This window comes from Teleopsis dalmanni, chromosome 1, assembly GCF_002237135.1.
Source record: "Teleopsis dalmanni isolate 2A chromosome 1, ASM223713v2, whole genome shotgun sequence".
NCBI classification, from domain to species: domain Eukaryota; kingdom Metazoa; phylum Arthropoda; class Insecta; order Diptera; family Diopsidae; genus Teleopsis; species Teleopsis dalmanni.
In genome coordinates, this window is record NC_051846.1 from 55,146,196 (window position 1) to 55,163,561 (window position 17,366).

The 17,366-nt window shown below is 28.6% G+C and overlaps 1 protein-coding gene across 2 annotated transcripts; it reads left to right on the forward strand.

Annotated features, from left to right (window-relative positions):
• Positions 1–1,672: 1,672 nt before the first annotated feature.
• Positions 1,673–15,817, forward strand: LOC119669094 (importin-7). 2 transcript variants are annotated; one of them, XM_038078869.1, is made up of 14 exons: positions 1,673–1,889; positions 7,749–7,984; positions 8,044–8,144; positions 8,223–8,619; positions 8,685–8,861; positions 8,930–9,096; positions 9,154–9,263; positions 11,714–12,401; positions 12,481–12,704; positions 12,773–12,949; positions 13,137–13,270; positions 13,341–13,543; positions 14,853–15,113; positions 15,178–15,817. In XM_038078869.1, the coding sequence occupies exons 1-14, from the start codon at positions 1,800–1,802 to the stop codon at positions 15,372–15,374; spliced, it is 3,162 nt and encodes a 1,053-aa protein (XP_037934797.1). In that variant the 5' UTR covers positions 1,673–1,799; the 3' UTR covers positions 15,375–15,817. The 2 variants fall into 2 exon arrangements, with proteins under 2 accessions (XP_037934797.1, XP_037934798.1); XM_038078870.1 differs by having other exon boundaries at positions 1,800–1,889; positions 8,930–9,075; positions 15,178–15,374.
• The last annotated feature ends 1,549 nt before the right edge of the window (positions 15,818–17,366 follow it).

A 17,366-nucleotide genomic window follows, 5' to 3' on the forward strand; every position in this document is an offset into this window, starting at 1 on the left:
TACGATAAACGATTAATATTACGATTAATACTAATTAATTAATTAATATAATTAATTCCATAACATGATCATTTTTTTACGAACTACATGTTCTTTTGCTATGCCATTTACTATGTGTCTTGCGCTCTTGTGACATTCTGGAATGTCTTTAACTAAAGAACATTTCTTAAATATTTATTGATTTTAAATATAAATGATCTTAAAAGTGTTTTTGCGGAATAATTGGTTAAATTTTTTACTGTTGTTAAAAACAAAGAAAGAGAAACGATGATTTATTTTACAATAATTTTTATTTGACGAATATTTCGACTTTAGTCTAAAGTCATCATTCATCTCCTGTTCTTTTATTTCGTATACCTTCTAATTTAATAACTCATTATTCCATTTGTGCTCGCATTTCTGTCAACTGTTTCAGTTTTCTAGAACGCTGTTTAAGGAATGCATTTTCAGAAAATAGTCCTTTCAAAGGCAATAAAATTCATTATATATACTAAGAATCGCTGGTAGGAGTTTTATCATAAAAGTTTTTTTTTTCATTATAACGTATATCTTTATTAAAACGGAAAAGCAAGTAATCCGTTAATTCTTTAAAACAATCTCTAAACTTTCGCTCTATTGATTTCTCAAATTATTTGTTATTGCTATACAAAACTCTCCACCTTATATTTAGGAGGCATTTTCCTATGTACCTTATTTTAATTGTAAACTATTACTTTGGGCACGCTCTGAAGAAAAGACCACTGCCCTTATCCTAATCTGGCTACACCATTGATAACATAATATTAAAATTTTGTGTTATTTAAATAAAATAAGATCACCCTTAATAGCAAGTGCTAGAACTATCGCGTAGAAAACCAATGTTCAAATCCCACTTTACTTTAGTCTAAAAGTGGTCTTTAAAATATCTTTAAAATAATGCTAAAGTGTTTCACAAAAAACTATACTAAATTCAAATAAATGTTTAACATGGTTTTTATATATTTTTTTATCTGGCTATTGGTCCCATTTTATTGAATAATTCAACGTTTAATATTTTTTATTATATTCTATATTTCGACTCTTCTTGAGCCGAAATATGATCTTCATCAAGATCACGATCTAACATAAATTAATATTACTAAAACTATATCTGCATCATTCTCTTTGTTCCATCGTCTATATTGCACTAAATGTTTAACTCTATTGGGTATTGCTAGCGACCAATAAATCCGTGCTTGGCTTACATCTAGTCAGATTAACCTAAAGTATAATGGTCAATAATTGATGCACATACATATGTACATACCCTTCTAACTGATCGCTTCAATTGCGAGGGAAAATTCCCAAAAAATATACAAATGTGTATACATACACATATACATAAATACATACATAGTATATGTATGTATATTCATGTAGACAACATGTAATACTTTGTATCAGACTCGTTATATAATTTACAAGTATAACATAAAATTTGAATTATTTAAATTGGTTGTGATTATTAAATATAACAATTTATTTTAGAAATAATCATTATAATTTATTCATAAATCTTAAAACAACACACCAATGTTTTCAAAAGGTATATTACAAACAAAAATCAACTCTTGAAATCCACTTAATTCGCCGCATAAAAAAAAACCGCGCGAATTGTCAGTGAAAAAAATTCGCCGACAATCCCATCATGGTTTAGTTTTTTTGATTGTTGGTCGGGTTGGCACGTTGTTTTTTTGTGGCCGCCACATTTTTCATTTATTGTTGTTAAAATATTTTATTTATTAATAAGTGTTAAATAAAGTATAAAAAACGGGTTAAAAATGGATATGCAAAAATTAACTGAACTGCTGCGCGCAACAATTGAACCAAATCCAGAGCAAAGAAAAGCAGCGGAAGATCAATTGTCTCAGGTATTGACATTTAATGCACATAAAACTTATAATTACTTAATAAATATAATTTATCTCAAAATATTGCACATTCTTTGGAATATACTTATCGAGGGGTACGCCCTTAACCATATTTGATATGCCAGCTGCAGTGGTGACGTCGAACGAACCAAAGAATCTTCCAATAGAAAACTCAACTATGCCATGTGCTTTTTAAAATTTGCAATTGCAATTAGTTTCGCTAACCGCTTCAAGTCCATAATAACAAAAAAAGAACAAAAATATCTTGAAAAAAGTTTTTCATTTGTTTGTAAATACGATAAATTTACTCCAAATGTATAAAATTATGATATTGAAAAAAAACTAAATCCTTTGTATCATATTTCCCATTCCCCTTCCTAAGTCAACTTCATGTTTTTCGTTTTTGCTTTCAATGCAAAAATACTGATGAAGTACCGTGGGCAAGAAAGAGCAAATGACAGTTCTCCGAATTTTTATTATTGTTCTTCTTTCTGTATTTATACAATTGAACACATGTTTTCAGTAAGGCGAGTGTGAATCAAAAAAAATTTTTTTGTTTATAAATTATTACATTTAAAGTAGACCATTTTTAAAATCAATTTTTTAGAATGAGAAACACTTAAGTAAATAAGATATTGTTTTAAACTATATATTATTTTTATTAAAGAACTTTTTAGCACACGTACTAAAAATTAAAAGAAAAATTCATTGCTAATATTGAACAGCAAATCTCTGAAGATGTATACATTTTTCTTTTAATTTACATGTACCGCGAGATAAAAAATTAAATTGAAATTTTCGCACGAAAGTAGATAAAAAATATAAATTTCAAAAAAATATATTTATCGATATACATATATTTTATATATAATTATTTATATGCTAAATAGTGTAGCAGTTACTAAAGCATACGATATTTTATTTTATATTTATTTGAATTATAATGGATATATGCAGATTTGAACCCAGGAATATTATGTCCATCAACCATCCAACAGTAAAAAACCATTAAGATGCTCAATGCTTAAGTTGATTAGGGTCAAATATCAATTTATACCAAATGTGAATCAGTGCCATAGCTAAACGAAAACCTCTATAAGAGTTATCTAGAAATTATGATAATAGCATCAGATACCACTTTTTATTAAAACCAAATGTGTGTTATAAGAAATAATGCAATGGCTCTTCTCCATCATAAATAAAAACCTCTATAAGAGTTATATAGGAAATATGATAATAGCATCAGATACCACTTTTTATTAAACCCAAGTGTATGTTATAATAAATAATGAACTGGCTCTTCTCGATCGTAAATAAAAACCTTTATAAGTGTTATCTAGGAAATATGATTATACAATCAGATACCGTTTCCTATAAAACGCAAGTGTATGTTATAATAAATAATGCAGTGGCTCTTCTCCATCAGCATCACAGCTCGGGTGAGCTTTAGCTGCATCGACCAGCTTTCTCCATTCTGCTTTGCATGTTGTTTTAGACCAACAATTTTGGATACCCATTTTTTTGACGTTGTCGGTCACGTTGTTGACCCATATCATACGTGAAATGGAGTATTCGCTTTTGTAGTTTATCATCCGGTATTCTCATAACGTGTCCGATTCATCTCAAGCGCTGATCTCAAGTGATAACTTTACAGCATCATCACCGTTACAAAGGTGTAGTAACTCTGCGTTTGTGCGCCAACGAAGTTATTCGTGGTTCAGGCGGAAGGGACCATAAATCTTTGTCAGCACCTTCCTTTCGTTTTGATTTGATTTTTATCTGCAGTCGTTAAAGTCCAAGTTTCGGAACCATAACATAATACCGGGCAGACGATTGCCTTGTAAGCGTGTGGTTTGGCGCTTCTTGTCGCAATTTTCGATTTGAAGATTTTCGTCCGTAATAACTTCTGTTTCCTGTCACAATTTTGTATTGTCCGTGCGTTTTTCTTCCAACCTTCTGTTTTGTTCTCGTTAATGTTTTGTTGTACTACCTTAGTTCTGAATTGTAAGTTAACATCGCTGTGTCGACTACGTGAACATCGGTCATTGATGTTATGTTGAAATGTTCCCTGTTACCACTAGCGATTGGCGCTTCTAGACCACCATAAATTCTATTAAAACTGCTTTTGTCATTTCATAGACTAATTACAAACCTACTAATCATAAAGTGTACTGTATTGACTCCACATATAACAAGTTTTTGTTGAAATTGAGTAACGAAGTCTAAAAAACTTTAATTTTTCAATTATATTCATTTAGTTTAACTGAATTGCAATATTAATTTTGTCGTATTAAATGCATTTCAAATAAATGCATCAAATATTAAATAAATGATAATTATTTTCATCTACTGTGTGGTCATCCCGTTAAACAAGTTAAATTAGTCATTTATATAGACCATTTACTGGTCTATACTTATCTCTGCATGTTTCAGATGTCATAATCTCTGTATACTTCAGAAGTTTGTTGGAAGATGTGATACTCTTGCGAATTTTAACAGTTGCCATATATGACAAATTGAAAACGGTTTGGTCATCCCATTAAGTAGGTTAGGTTACATTGTTCGACTGCCAATCAGCGCTGATATACTTAGAACTTTAACTGGCCCATTACGTTGGTGGTTATATTACGATTTCCATCCCTCTTAATACATTCTGGATATTATATGGATTCTTTTATAAGCGTTACCAAAGTATTTAGAAAAGTAAATTATTATCGATGTATATAAATATATTCAATGAGATCATACTGCATTTTTTTCAATTATAATAATATAATTCACAAAACGAAACCTTGAAGATTTATATGTACTACAGAGCGGTTTTCTGGAAATATATCGTCCAATTCAAAACTTTAAAGTAGAAGAACTAAAATACAACTCACTTGTTTTATCGCTCCCAAAAGTTTGATAAAAGCCGATCCTCTCCAGGCGTCTCTTTGTTACTGTTCGGCTTTGTCTGGTTCTAAAAGGGGTACTGAAACTTGAATGCCTAACCATCATAATCATAAGAACTTCTTGACAACAAATCTTACGACGTTCCAAAAGCATATTTTATAAACTTGCTTGGATTATAAAAAATCAATAGGACGCAGTCCTCTGCTCTACTGAGAGTTTATTTATGGCGTTACTTTATTGTTATTATTATTATAAGCTTATTCTATTATTTTTATAAATAATAAGTAAATCATGAAAACTAATTTTAATTATTATTAAATTGATGCTTCTGATTTAATATATCCATTTGAGATAATACAAACAAATTTTTCTTTTATTAATTTATAATATAAAACCCAATGTTTTTCATTACTGTATCCAATATGATTGTGAAATTTATTATGATGATTCACTGCCCAAATATCAATCAAAAAAAAAAAAAAATTCATAAAAATATTTTTAAAATTAGAACTTTTTTTAATGACTTGAGAGTTTAATTTTGCACATAGAAACAATTATTCAATTTAAAAAAAATTATAAAAAAATTTACTTAAATTTTTATACACATACATATAAAGTATTATAGATCTTTTAATGGTTTTTATTGTCTGCCTTTTTATGAAAATATTTCTATTACATTCAAGTGCTCGCTTCATATGCATATTAAGTACTTTTTTAATTCATGCCAAGCGGACATGCTTAGCAAGATATGGAACTCTAGTCAACCGACGATAGACAGAACAAACCACATTTGATAGAATTTGAAATAAATTTGACAATGAAGCATAGTAATTGTTAGTGTATAAGACTTAATTATGACTTAGAATGTCAGAAAAAATTTCGTAAATTATTATATGATAATTATAATAACAAATATTAAAATTTTTTAAAATGTGTAGGATCTAAACAAACCACGATTACTAGTTTGCAACTATTTTAAAAAAAAAACTTAATACCCCTTCATTCAATGTAATATATGCAAAGACTGGTGAGAACTAAATTTAACTATGCTATGATATTGATTATTGTCACAGTTATTCAATGTCGATGAATATATAGTACGCTATTCCCGAAAATCGACAGGCTGCCCTACTTAACGCAGATCTTAGTTCAGTCATCGAATAATCACGACGCCTTTGAGGAGTACATAAATTAGTCAGTGAAAACGGTGGGACTCTGCAGAAACCTCCCAGCTATCAAAGAGGAAAGTGCACATATGATGGATCATAATGTCAGTAAAGTCCAATCAAGGCCAAACATTTACTGATTAACGCAGTAATCAGTGTAAATTACACCAGCTAATGATAACTCATAAAAAAAAATTATATTGTGTTTAGATTATCGTACTTAGCTTATTTTTGAGTTTAATTGATAAGCGCGTAGGGTTTAGTTATATCGTATTTGCATAACTAATTTTTTGAGTCCATTGACCTAAAAACTTCTGCCTCAAAAAACTCCCAATGTTGCAATTATGAGTGTAAGTTCCGATAAGAGAAAATACAAAGTAAAATAAATTTCAAATCAAAACAAATGGTAAAAACGCAACAGTAATTGAAGTTATAATTAATTTCTCATCTTAAATGGATTTTATTTATTATTTTATAATTTTATCCGCCTGAACTACGAAGAATTTCGTCAACGTAGAGCTTTTACAGCTTTGTAACAGTGAAGATGCTGTGCGCTTGTGATGGATCGGATACGTTATGAGAATGCTGGATGTTAGACCATAAAAGCGAATATTTCACGCCATATAACGATCACAACAGAGGTAGGACACGTATAAAATGTCTCGATAACGTGATCGATGGCATCAGAAAATGAATAACCAAAAATGTAGGTCTAAAATAACATGCAAAACAGAATGGAAAAGCTGGTTGGGGATGAGGAAGCTTACCCCGAGCTTTAACGTTGATGATGATGAATGGATTTTATATAACAATTTAAAATAGTAGTGGAAGAATAGACGAACATAAATTACATTTTATCATTTACTTTAAGAAACTTAACTCTAAACAATAAGAAAATATGGTGGTAAATCTTATTGAATAACATATTTCTTATGTCGTTGTTTCTTTTGTTTCACTATAATCTAAACTCTAAAACCAAAAATAAATGACTGTGGGATGTAGATTCGACCGATTCTGAAACCCTTCAACACATTTAGATAACATTAGTGAGATGGATTATTGACAATAGCTACCGTAGCACTATTTTCTTTAAGGTTACAATCGAAACGCAACAAAATTCTCAGTATGCCTCCGCATGAAATCTTGTGAAAATAAAAATGTGTGCCAGAAATGGTATGAACTGTCATAACACCGTAAACTCGAAATAATATTGACAAAACAGTATTAAAAATAAGAATGGATGTCCCTTTCCTATCATTGTTTTAAAAGAGCTCAAATGAAATATTTGATTTAAAATTTTAATTTAAAGTAATAAGTAAATACGGTGATAAACTGTAGATGTGGTCAGGTCTATAATGTTATTATTATGTTTGGGGTCTTTACTGTGCGAGCTAGAGATCTATTGTGTCTCCTACATAGAGTAAGAGCCCATCTTCCTCAATAAGCTGTAGTATTACACTTAGATTACTATGTAGGCTTATATTTCAGTCCACTAATTTCTAAGACAACCAAGTACTGCTAATCGTTCTCCAACATGGGGTACAATGACAACAAGAAGCTATTATTTGCTATTTATAAAACATGCTAATTATTTGGAAAAACCAAGTTTCAAATTTATTAAACTTTTTATATCTGAAGCTTCAAAAATGAAATAACTCATTTAACAAAATTTCAGTGCAAATCTTATTGAAATATTTTAACTTACGATTACGTCAATGCGCTGAGTAGTTATTGACTCGGCTATTACTATAATATAATTCAATGCATAATATGTAATATGTAATAATTTTTTATATAGATACATAAAATAATTGGATTTGTGCCCACAATTCTACAAATTGTTATGCAAAATGGAATTGATCAACCCGTTCGTCAAGCTGGTGCAGTATATCTTAAGAATCTTGTCACTAGTAATTGGACTGATCATGAAGTCAAACCCGGCGAACCCATACCATTCTCAATACATGAACAGGACCGTGCTATGATACGGGGATCCATAGTTGATGCAATTATACATTCACCAGATTTAATAAAGTCAGTTTCCAATACAAATAACTAAAGCTTTAAAATTACTTCAACTTATAAACTTTCAGAATACAATTAGCAGTCTGCATAAATCATATAATAAAAAACGATTTTCCAGGAAGATGGCCACAAGTTGTTGATAACATTAGTATATGTCTGCAAAACTCAGGTTTGTTACTTCTCATATAGGAAGATCTAAAGTTTTAATATCAAATAATCAATATTATATTAATTTTGATATATGTAGACGTTAATGGCTGGAATGGTGGTCTTTTAGTTATGTATCAATTAGTAAAAACATATGAATATAAACGTTCTGAGGAACGAGGTCCACTTAACGAAGCAATGAATCTATTATTACCAATGATTTATCAGTTAATGATTAAAATCATGAACGATCCGTCTGAACAATCAGTGCTTTTACAAAAGCAAATTTTAAAAATATACTACGCCCTTACACAATACAGCCTACCGTTAGAATTAATAACGAAAGAAACATTTTCACAATGGATGGAGATTTGTCGGCAAGTTGCTGAACGTCCTATACCCGATTGTTCTCATTTAGAAGACGATGAGAAACCCGAATTCCCTTGGTGGAAAACAAAAAAATGGGCTTTACATATTATGGTGCGAATGTTCGAACGGTAAATAACTTGTGCTATAATGTAAATATTAAAATATAATTACTAAATAAATTTTATCACAATAGTTATGGCAGTCCGCGAAATGTTGTCAGTACGAAATATCAACAATTTGCGGAATGGTATTTACCGACATTTACCACTGGTGTACTGGAAGTTTTGTTAAAAATTTTGGATCAGTACCGCAATCGCATATATATTTCTCCACGTGTACTTACCGATATTTTGGCTTATTTGAAAAATGCGTAAGTGACATAAAACAAATACTTGAAGAATATTTGAAGAATGTAGCTTTGATTTTTATTAATTTTAGTGTAAGCCATGCCTATTCTTGGAAATTAATTAAACCACATATGGTTGCAATTATTCAAGACGTCGTGTTTCCAATAATGTCTTTCACTGAATCAGATCAAGAACTTTGGGATGCCGATCCACACGATTATATACGCTTAAAATTTGGTATGTTAGAAACTTATCAATGTAAATAAAGTATGTTATATGTTTATATATTTAACTATTGCAATATAATTTTTGTAGATATTTTTGAAGATTATGCTACACCAGTACCAGCTGCACAAACTCTTTTACATTCCTGTTGTAAAAAGAGAAAAGGAATGTTACCAAAAGCAATGAATATAATCATGCAGGTGAATACGAGACTGAGGTTCTATACTGAGTACAAATTATAGGTCATATTTATAATAAATAACAAAATTATTCAATATAATTGAATGTACTTAACACGAATTTTCAAAAAACAAAACTAAGGCGCTCTTGCCGCTATTCGCTTTGCTAGTTAACACTTTCAAATTAATATTAACAACTTCATACCATAAAGTACTAAATTATTGCTGGGACAAGAAAACTAAAGTTGTATTCAAGTTTCAAATATTATTAACTAAATTACATAAATTCAGAATAGTGAAAATTGTATGAGATGGTTCAGAGATGTATGAGATGATGATCAAGATAAAGACGATATCAAAGAAAAGTTAACCAAATTTGTCAATTTAAAAACCCTCAATATTTCAGAAAGAATATATCCATACAGCTCAATTCAATATTTGAAAGTACATTTAATATCATTTAATATAATATCTAATATATTTTTGTTCTAATAATGAATATAATGATGGTTCAAAGAATACTTTTATTTATATATATGTATTTATATATATAGAAACGAAAACCTGCAATTCGCTTATGCTTCTATGCCTTAAAATTAATAATAACTAACAAATAGTAAGAAATCTTTATAAAAAAAATTTCTTACAATTATCATTTGTTGATTGCAAATTCAAATCTCATGTCATAACCAACAACAGTGATATTTTACTTAAAATTATTCAAGTTGTATTATTCGTATATACTATACTAGAATACTACAGTCAGAGATCGATTCCTGTTAATGAAAATGTTAAAGTGTAATAATGTTATTAAACCCCTTCGAGAATTCTACTCAGTTGGCGTAATATTCTTCAATTCTTTTATTAAGCCATACAGGGCTGATCTGTTTCTAATATATTAATTATTATATTTTAATAATTTGTAAAACTGTTTAAATCAAAACATTTTTCAGTTGCAATTATCCATATATTAATTTATTAATTCTTCAGTTTTCTTATTTAGTTATTCAGTTATCTATGGCTTTACGCTTTCAAATATATAATAATTATTATTTTATTTTAATGATTCGAAAAATTGGCTAAAATGATTAATCGAAATAGTTTTTATTTGCAATCATCTATATGTTCATTTATTAGTTCTTCATTTTTTTTAATTTCTATTTTATTTTGATATGAAAATCTGATTAAAACTATTAATCAAAAAAGGTTTTAACTGAAGTCATCCATCATCCATATTTATTAGTTCTTTACTATTTTTAATAAGCCATCTGTACCTTAATGGTTGGTAATATAAGAGTTTTTTTTTTTTAAGTATACTAAAAATTTTGAAATGGTCTATATATTCATTTATTAGTTCTCCACTTTTCTTACTTAACAATCTATATCTTAGCTCTTTTTCAGTATAAGAATTATTGCTTTATTTGAATTATTTAAAAAAAAAAGGGTAAAAATTTTTAGTCTTTAATATTAATTTATTAGTTTTTCATTTTTTTCTAATAAGCCATCTATGTCCAAACTATTATATGTAATATAAGAATTGTTTAATTTTAATTATACGAAATATTCGTAAAAATTATTAATCGAAAAATTGATAAAGATTATTAATGAAAAATATTTTATTTGGTATCATCTATATATTCATTTATTAGTTTATGATTTTTTTTTTGTTTAACCATCTAGGTCTTAACTCTTTTCAATATAAGAATTATTATTTAATTCTAATTAATCAAAAAAGTGCTAAAAATTATTAAAAAAAAAAAAAAGTTTTAGTTCAAATAATCTATATATGCTAAATGCATAAACTCTTCACTTTTTCTATTTAACCATCTAGAGCTAAAATCTAAGAATTATTGTTTAATTTTATTTAATCGTAAAAGTGCAAAAATTATAATTCACAAAAACATTTAATTACAATGATTTGTATATTTCATTTTTAAACTCTTTTTGTTATAATTTTAATCATGAAGACATTTTATTTCAATAATTACAATATATAACCATTCACGGATAAATGTATTCATATAAACATTGATATCTTGGGGAATTTATCCGAGAAGCGGATAAATTATTCAAGAAATTTTGTTTAAGATTGGAAATGCAATTAAACTTGTTGCATTTATCCTGGCACTTATATATTATTTATTGTTTATAAAATTAAAATATTTGCTCATAGCACTTGCCAAAGCCATTTGTTATTTTGTCATATAATGTATAGAATCATAAAAACATGTTCTTTTAAAAAAACAAAGAGTTTTCAGGTATAAAAATATAGTAAGCAAAGCATAAAGCTTGTTATTGTTGTTGTTGAAGCGCTTAGGAATGGTACTAACAATGCATCAAATCCTGTTCATTAGAGGTACACAATATGCGTCGTGTCTAACCTGTCTAACTAATACTTTCCGAAGCTTAAACGCATTTATTTGTGAAACAGTATAATTATATTAATTTATATTGTCTTGTATTGCGACCAGGTCATTACATCACCCAATGCAGATGACAAACAAAAAGATGGTGCTTTGCATATGATTGGCACACTTGCAGATGTCCTTTTAAAAAAAGACGTTTATCGCGATCAAGTAGAAACAATGTTAACCACTTATGTTTTTCCTGAATTCCAAAACTCTACTGGACATATGCGTGCACGTGCCTGTTGGGTATTACATTATTTCTGCGATATACAAGTTAAAAATCCACAGGTGCTTGCAGAAATTATGCGTCTGACAACAAACGCATTGCTCACTGATAAAGAGTTACCTGTTAAAGTGGAAGCAGCTATAGCATTACAAATGTTCCTTTCAACACAAGAAGAAGGTGCACAATACGTGGAAGGGCAAATTAAAGAAATTACTAAAGAATTATTAACTATTATACGTGAAACTGAAAATGAAGATCTCACAAATGTGTTACAAAAAATTGTGTGTACGTTTACATCACAACTGGTACCAGTAGCTATGGAAATATGTCAACATTTAGCGACCACATTCAGTCAAGTACTCGAGTCTGAGGAAGGTTCAGATGACAAAGCTATTACTGCCATGGGACTGTTAAACACTATTGAAACACTTTTGAATGTCATGGAAAATCAACCAGAAGTCATGGCAAATTTACATCCTATTGTCATCAATGTTATTGGTCACATATTTCATCACAATATTACAGGTACTAAATGCAACAAAAACTATAAAGTAATTAATTTATATTTATTTATTAATTTTATCTTTTATGTAACTTTCAATAGATTTCTATGAAGAAACGTTTTCGTTGGTTTATGATTTAACAGCTAAATCAATTTCACCAGAAATGTGGCAAATGTTAGAACTCATTTATCAAGTATTTAAAAAGGATGGCATGGACTATTTTATTGATCTGATGCCAACGTTACATAACTATGTGACAGTGGATACTCCAGCTTTTCTTTCAAATCCAAATAGATTATTAGCTATGTTCGATATGGCCAAAACTGTAAGTATTTTTTTTATTTTTTTTTGTTGTTATTAATTGTTATTATTAAATTAAAACTTTACAAACAGATGTTAACAACAAGTCCAGGAGAAGATCCAGAATGTCACGCAGCCAAATTACTGGAAGTTATAATTTTACAGTGCAAAGGCCAAATTGATTCCGTAATTCCAATGTTTGTCGAATTAGCATTGTCACGTTTAATACGAGAAGTTCAATCATCCGAGTTGCGAACCATGTGCTTACAGGTGAATATAAATATTTAATTAGTTATTTTTTTTTTAAAGCGGTTATTTAAATTATTAAAAAAAATTAAACCGACCAATTAGTCCGTTTCAAAAACAAAAATAAAAAATAAAAAAATGTTTGTATTATTACAATAAATTATAAATATTTAATTCAATTTAATATTAAAATATACCATATCTTATTCAGGTTGTTATTGCTGCTTTATACTATAACCCTCAACTGCTGTTGTCTGTTTTAGACAAGATGTCGCAGCCAAGTAATGAACCTATCAGTGCTCATTTTGTAAAGCAATGGTTACATGATACTGATTGTTTCCTTGGGTATGTAACTACAACACAATTACAATGTATAACAATCAAATAATATTATTTTTTCTTCTCTTCCGCTTAGTATTCACGATAGAAAAATATGCGTTTTAGGTTTATGTACACTCATTTCTTTGGGTGACTCTAAACCTCAAGTTCTCAGCGAAGTCTCAAGTCAAATTATTCCTGCGCTAATACTCTTATTTGACGGACTAAAACGTGCTTATGAGTCGCGAGCACAAGAAGAGGAAGAAGAAGAAGACGAAGAAGATAATGATGACTGTGAAGGTATAAATTAGTTATACATATTTTTTTTATATACATATTTTAAATAACACATATATTATATAATTATTTTCTAAATATGCACATTTCTGTGATTTAATTCAAAATTTTATTATCTTTAATACTTTACGATACTCGTTTCAAAAATAAAATCTATCAAGGTTAGTAAGAATGTAGTAAACATAATAATTATTTAACATGAATATGAAATAAGTAATGAAATTTATATAATATTGTTTGTATGTACTTTTCTGGTTGTAGTGTGTGGGAACTAAATTCTTGGTTAATTCTAGCGAAGTTATCATTTTAAAATTAATTTCATTGTCATGACTTCTACTCTTTACAAACTTCCATATCAGATTTACTTTCTTGATAATATATAATTAATTGTAAAATCTTGCTTCTTTAACTAACTGCGGCCTTATTGTTATATCACTCTTCAGAGATAAAACTCTTTAGAGGGATAATGAGTTTTATCATATTTTCTATGTCTCAGCAGTACCACATCATCTGCGTACTCTTATGATATTCCTGTTTAGTATTTTATTTATATCCATATTATAGGAAAGTCCAATTTAAAATCGTTTTTTTAATATCAGAAATTTGACCTTTCTTATTTTGGAAAAAAGGCATTTACTGTTCTCCATGATATAAGTATGTATGCTAATGTCAGTCTAATAACAATAACACATATCTATCGGAAGTGATATGATATTATTTTAAATATTATTTGAGCTGTTTAAAATTTTAAGCAAGTTCGATTTAATAATTATTTTTTCATTTTTATATTTATATATATAAACATTTTTCACAGAGTTATAGACTTAAAGAAAATCCTTAACACTAAATTATTAAATAGTTGCGTTTGAATAATTATTAAACGTTACTCAAGCTTCTGCTATTCTGTTTTGTTATAAAACAAAACGAAAATGAATTAACACTAGAATTAGATTTGCCATTTTAGTAGCTCGAGAGTTATTAAGCAGCTCAAGCATTTTCGAAGATTTGAAGTATTCGATTCGATTATTCAAACGTTTGAAGTTTTTTCGACTGATTCTTTGAAATGTGGAGTGTTCGATTCGAATGTTTGCACATTAGAAGTATTGCATTCGAATACTACATTCGAATAAATGTTCGAATTCACATATACTCGAACTCCTTAAGCAGTTCGATGTTCAAATATTTTTTAATAACAAATATAATTTCCACTAAATTTAATCTAGTATGTATCTATCTATCCTACATTAAATTGAAAAATAATTTATTTTATTTAATTTATTTAATACATATTATTTTTAATTAACAATTTTAGAAGCCTTATCAAGTGATGAAGACGAACTTGATGAGTTTACGCCGGACTATTTAGAGCAGTTGGGTGATTTTACAAAAACGAAAGCAGCAGAAGCTGGTTTTGATATGAAATCCGAAATTAAAGATGAGTCTGATGATGAAGAAGAAGAATCAGTTGATGATTTAAATGAAACTGCTTTAGAAGGTTTTACTACACCTTTGGATGATGAAGATGAAGAGAAAATTGTTGATGAATATTTTATATTTAAAGAAGTCATTACAGGTATATATTATTAAGAGAAAATAATAAAAGAATGTAAATACTAATTTTTATAAATTTATTGCAGCTCTTTCTACACAAGATCAGTCCTGGTATGCGACACTAACAGCTGGCTTAACGTCTGAACAAACAAAAGCTCTACAAGAAATTATTTTAACAGCCGAACAAAGGAAAGCGGCAAGAGAATCAAAATTAATAGAAAAACGTGGTGGCTTTGCATTTACACAACAAACCGTACCAACTTCATTTAAATTTGGCTCTTAATATCATAGAAAAACCCAGAAAGGAAACAAAGAATGGATCAATTTTATAAGTAAATTGGATTTTATGAAAAAATTATCACGAATTGCATGACCCGCTATATTTCGCATTAATGTCTGCTGTTTTAATAATTCAATTCAATTCAATATTTTGAAACATTTCAATTTGGGGGTAAATATGTAACTTCAATTTGGGTAGATAACATGTAGGCGCTTTACTAATATATTTTTTTTTCTTGTATATGTATTTAAAAACTGTTATAATTAGCAGAAATCACTTTAGCGATGCGGTGCGCAGAAAGCGTGCTGAGAACTTATTAAATATAAAAGAATTATATTTTGTAATATTAAAAAATTTATTTTATTATTGTATAATTTATGTGTAAAAGAAAACATAATATCAGCAAATATTATTTAAATACATAGTCACATATTTCGTTATTTGTACACATTAGAACTTTTATTGAATTTCGGCAAACGAACTATAATTCTAAGAATTCCAGCGACCATTTGTAATACATATTATAACACATTATTTATAATACCGATTAATTAAATTTGAAATATTTTTAATATAGAATAATTTTTTTATTTTTTAAAGTTATTTTAAAGACGGTGGTTTATTCCAAAATCGTAATTATTTATTAGCTGATCCTAGACTATTGTCGGTAATCTTTGTTTATTATAGGATATCTAACATATGAAACTTTTTTCAGAATGTGTGTATATTTCAATTAAAGCGGTCTTTACTTATGCTAGATGTGCATTCTATTCGAATGGATTAATCCTTACAATACGAATTAAACAATGTTTAGAGTATTCAGAGAGCATGGAATAAAGTTTTTGAATTATGTCTCCATCAATTTTCGCAATATTAACACGCTTATCAACTCCATTTATGAATACCGTAAACTCAAACAAGACCTTGTATTTCACCGCGGTGAGTTGTCTACATCCAACAGTTTTCGCTTAGGGCACTCTTAGCTTAATCATGATCATCTACTTAACACTGCATCTAATACATCCTCCAATCAATACATTCTCAATTGATATCCTCTGTCAATTCTGCAACACAAACTCTCCTATCTTTGTAAAGCACATCTAACGCATTTAAACTGCTAGGGCGTGCTAGATGGAAAGCTCATAGCCTTGATACTGAGGACAAATTTGTAAATCCTTTATATGAATTTAAAGGATTTATAAGCATCGCTTACTTGACTCTGTCAAATGCTAACGCTTAAGTTTTCTTTGTTGATGTTGGATTCAATGGACTCAAAAGTGATAACGTAAATGTGTTTTCACGATCCGTTCTTAGTCGAATCGTAGACAAAGCAGATGGGACTTTTTCAGCACCACGAATTTAAGTTATAATAGAAAATTGCCTTATGTTATTTTAGCAGATAATGATTTCCCGTTGCTGAAAAATCTGATGATTCCCTCCCAGTACTCTTACATCGATTTCAAAAATGTACATTTTAATAATCATATAAGTAGAGGAAGACAAAATGTTGAACGCGCTTTTGGAATATTGTCGAAGAGGTTCCGCATATTTCATAAACAATTATTTTGGATGAAATCAAAAGCATTCGTTCTGTGCTGTTGTGTACTTCACAACTTTTTAATCGACAATAGCATTTGGTGCAAAAGTACTTACATACACCAGAGAGTAAAGGAGGATCCTTCTTCTGAATGTTGTGGCGATATAAAAAAATGCGACATCTAATCGAGAAGAGTTCGCTACTTATTTAAAGAATGAAGGCAATATTTATAATTAGTGAAATTGTTTCGAAGAAAATGCTTACACTTAATCACTTACAGTAGCAGTAACAATATTATGAATATTATTATATACATGTTTGTAATAAAAAATATAATAAAATAAAATTATTTATGATAGAAGTCATATTTTGAATTAAAAATATAGTTTAATTTTCTACAATAGTTTAGTATAAATAGAAAAAAAATGAAAAAATTAAGTGGATTCTACATTTGTCTG

Excerpts from the sequence above, each read along its gene's own strand:
- LOC119669094 (XM_038078869.1), top strand. The coding sequence starts at position 1,800 with ATGGATATGCAAAAATTAACTGAACTGCTGCGCGCAACAATTGAACCA. Across the intron at positions 8,620-8,684 it reads ATGGTGCGAATGTTCGAACG|TTATGGCAGTCCGCGAAATG; the intron begins GTAAATAACTTG and ends TTATCACAATAG. Across the intron at positions 12,705-12,772 it reads TGTTCGATATGGCCAAAACT|ATGTTAACAACAAGTCCAGG; the intron begins GTAAGTATTTTT and ends CTTTACAAACAG.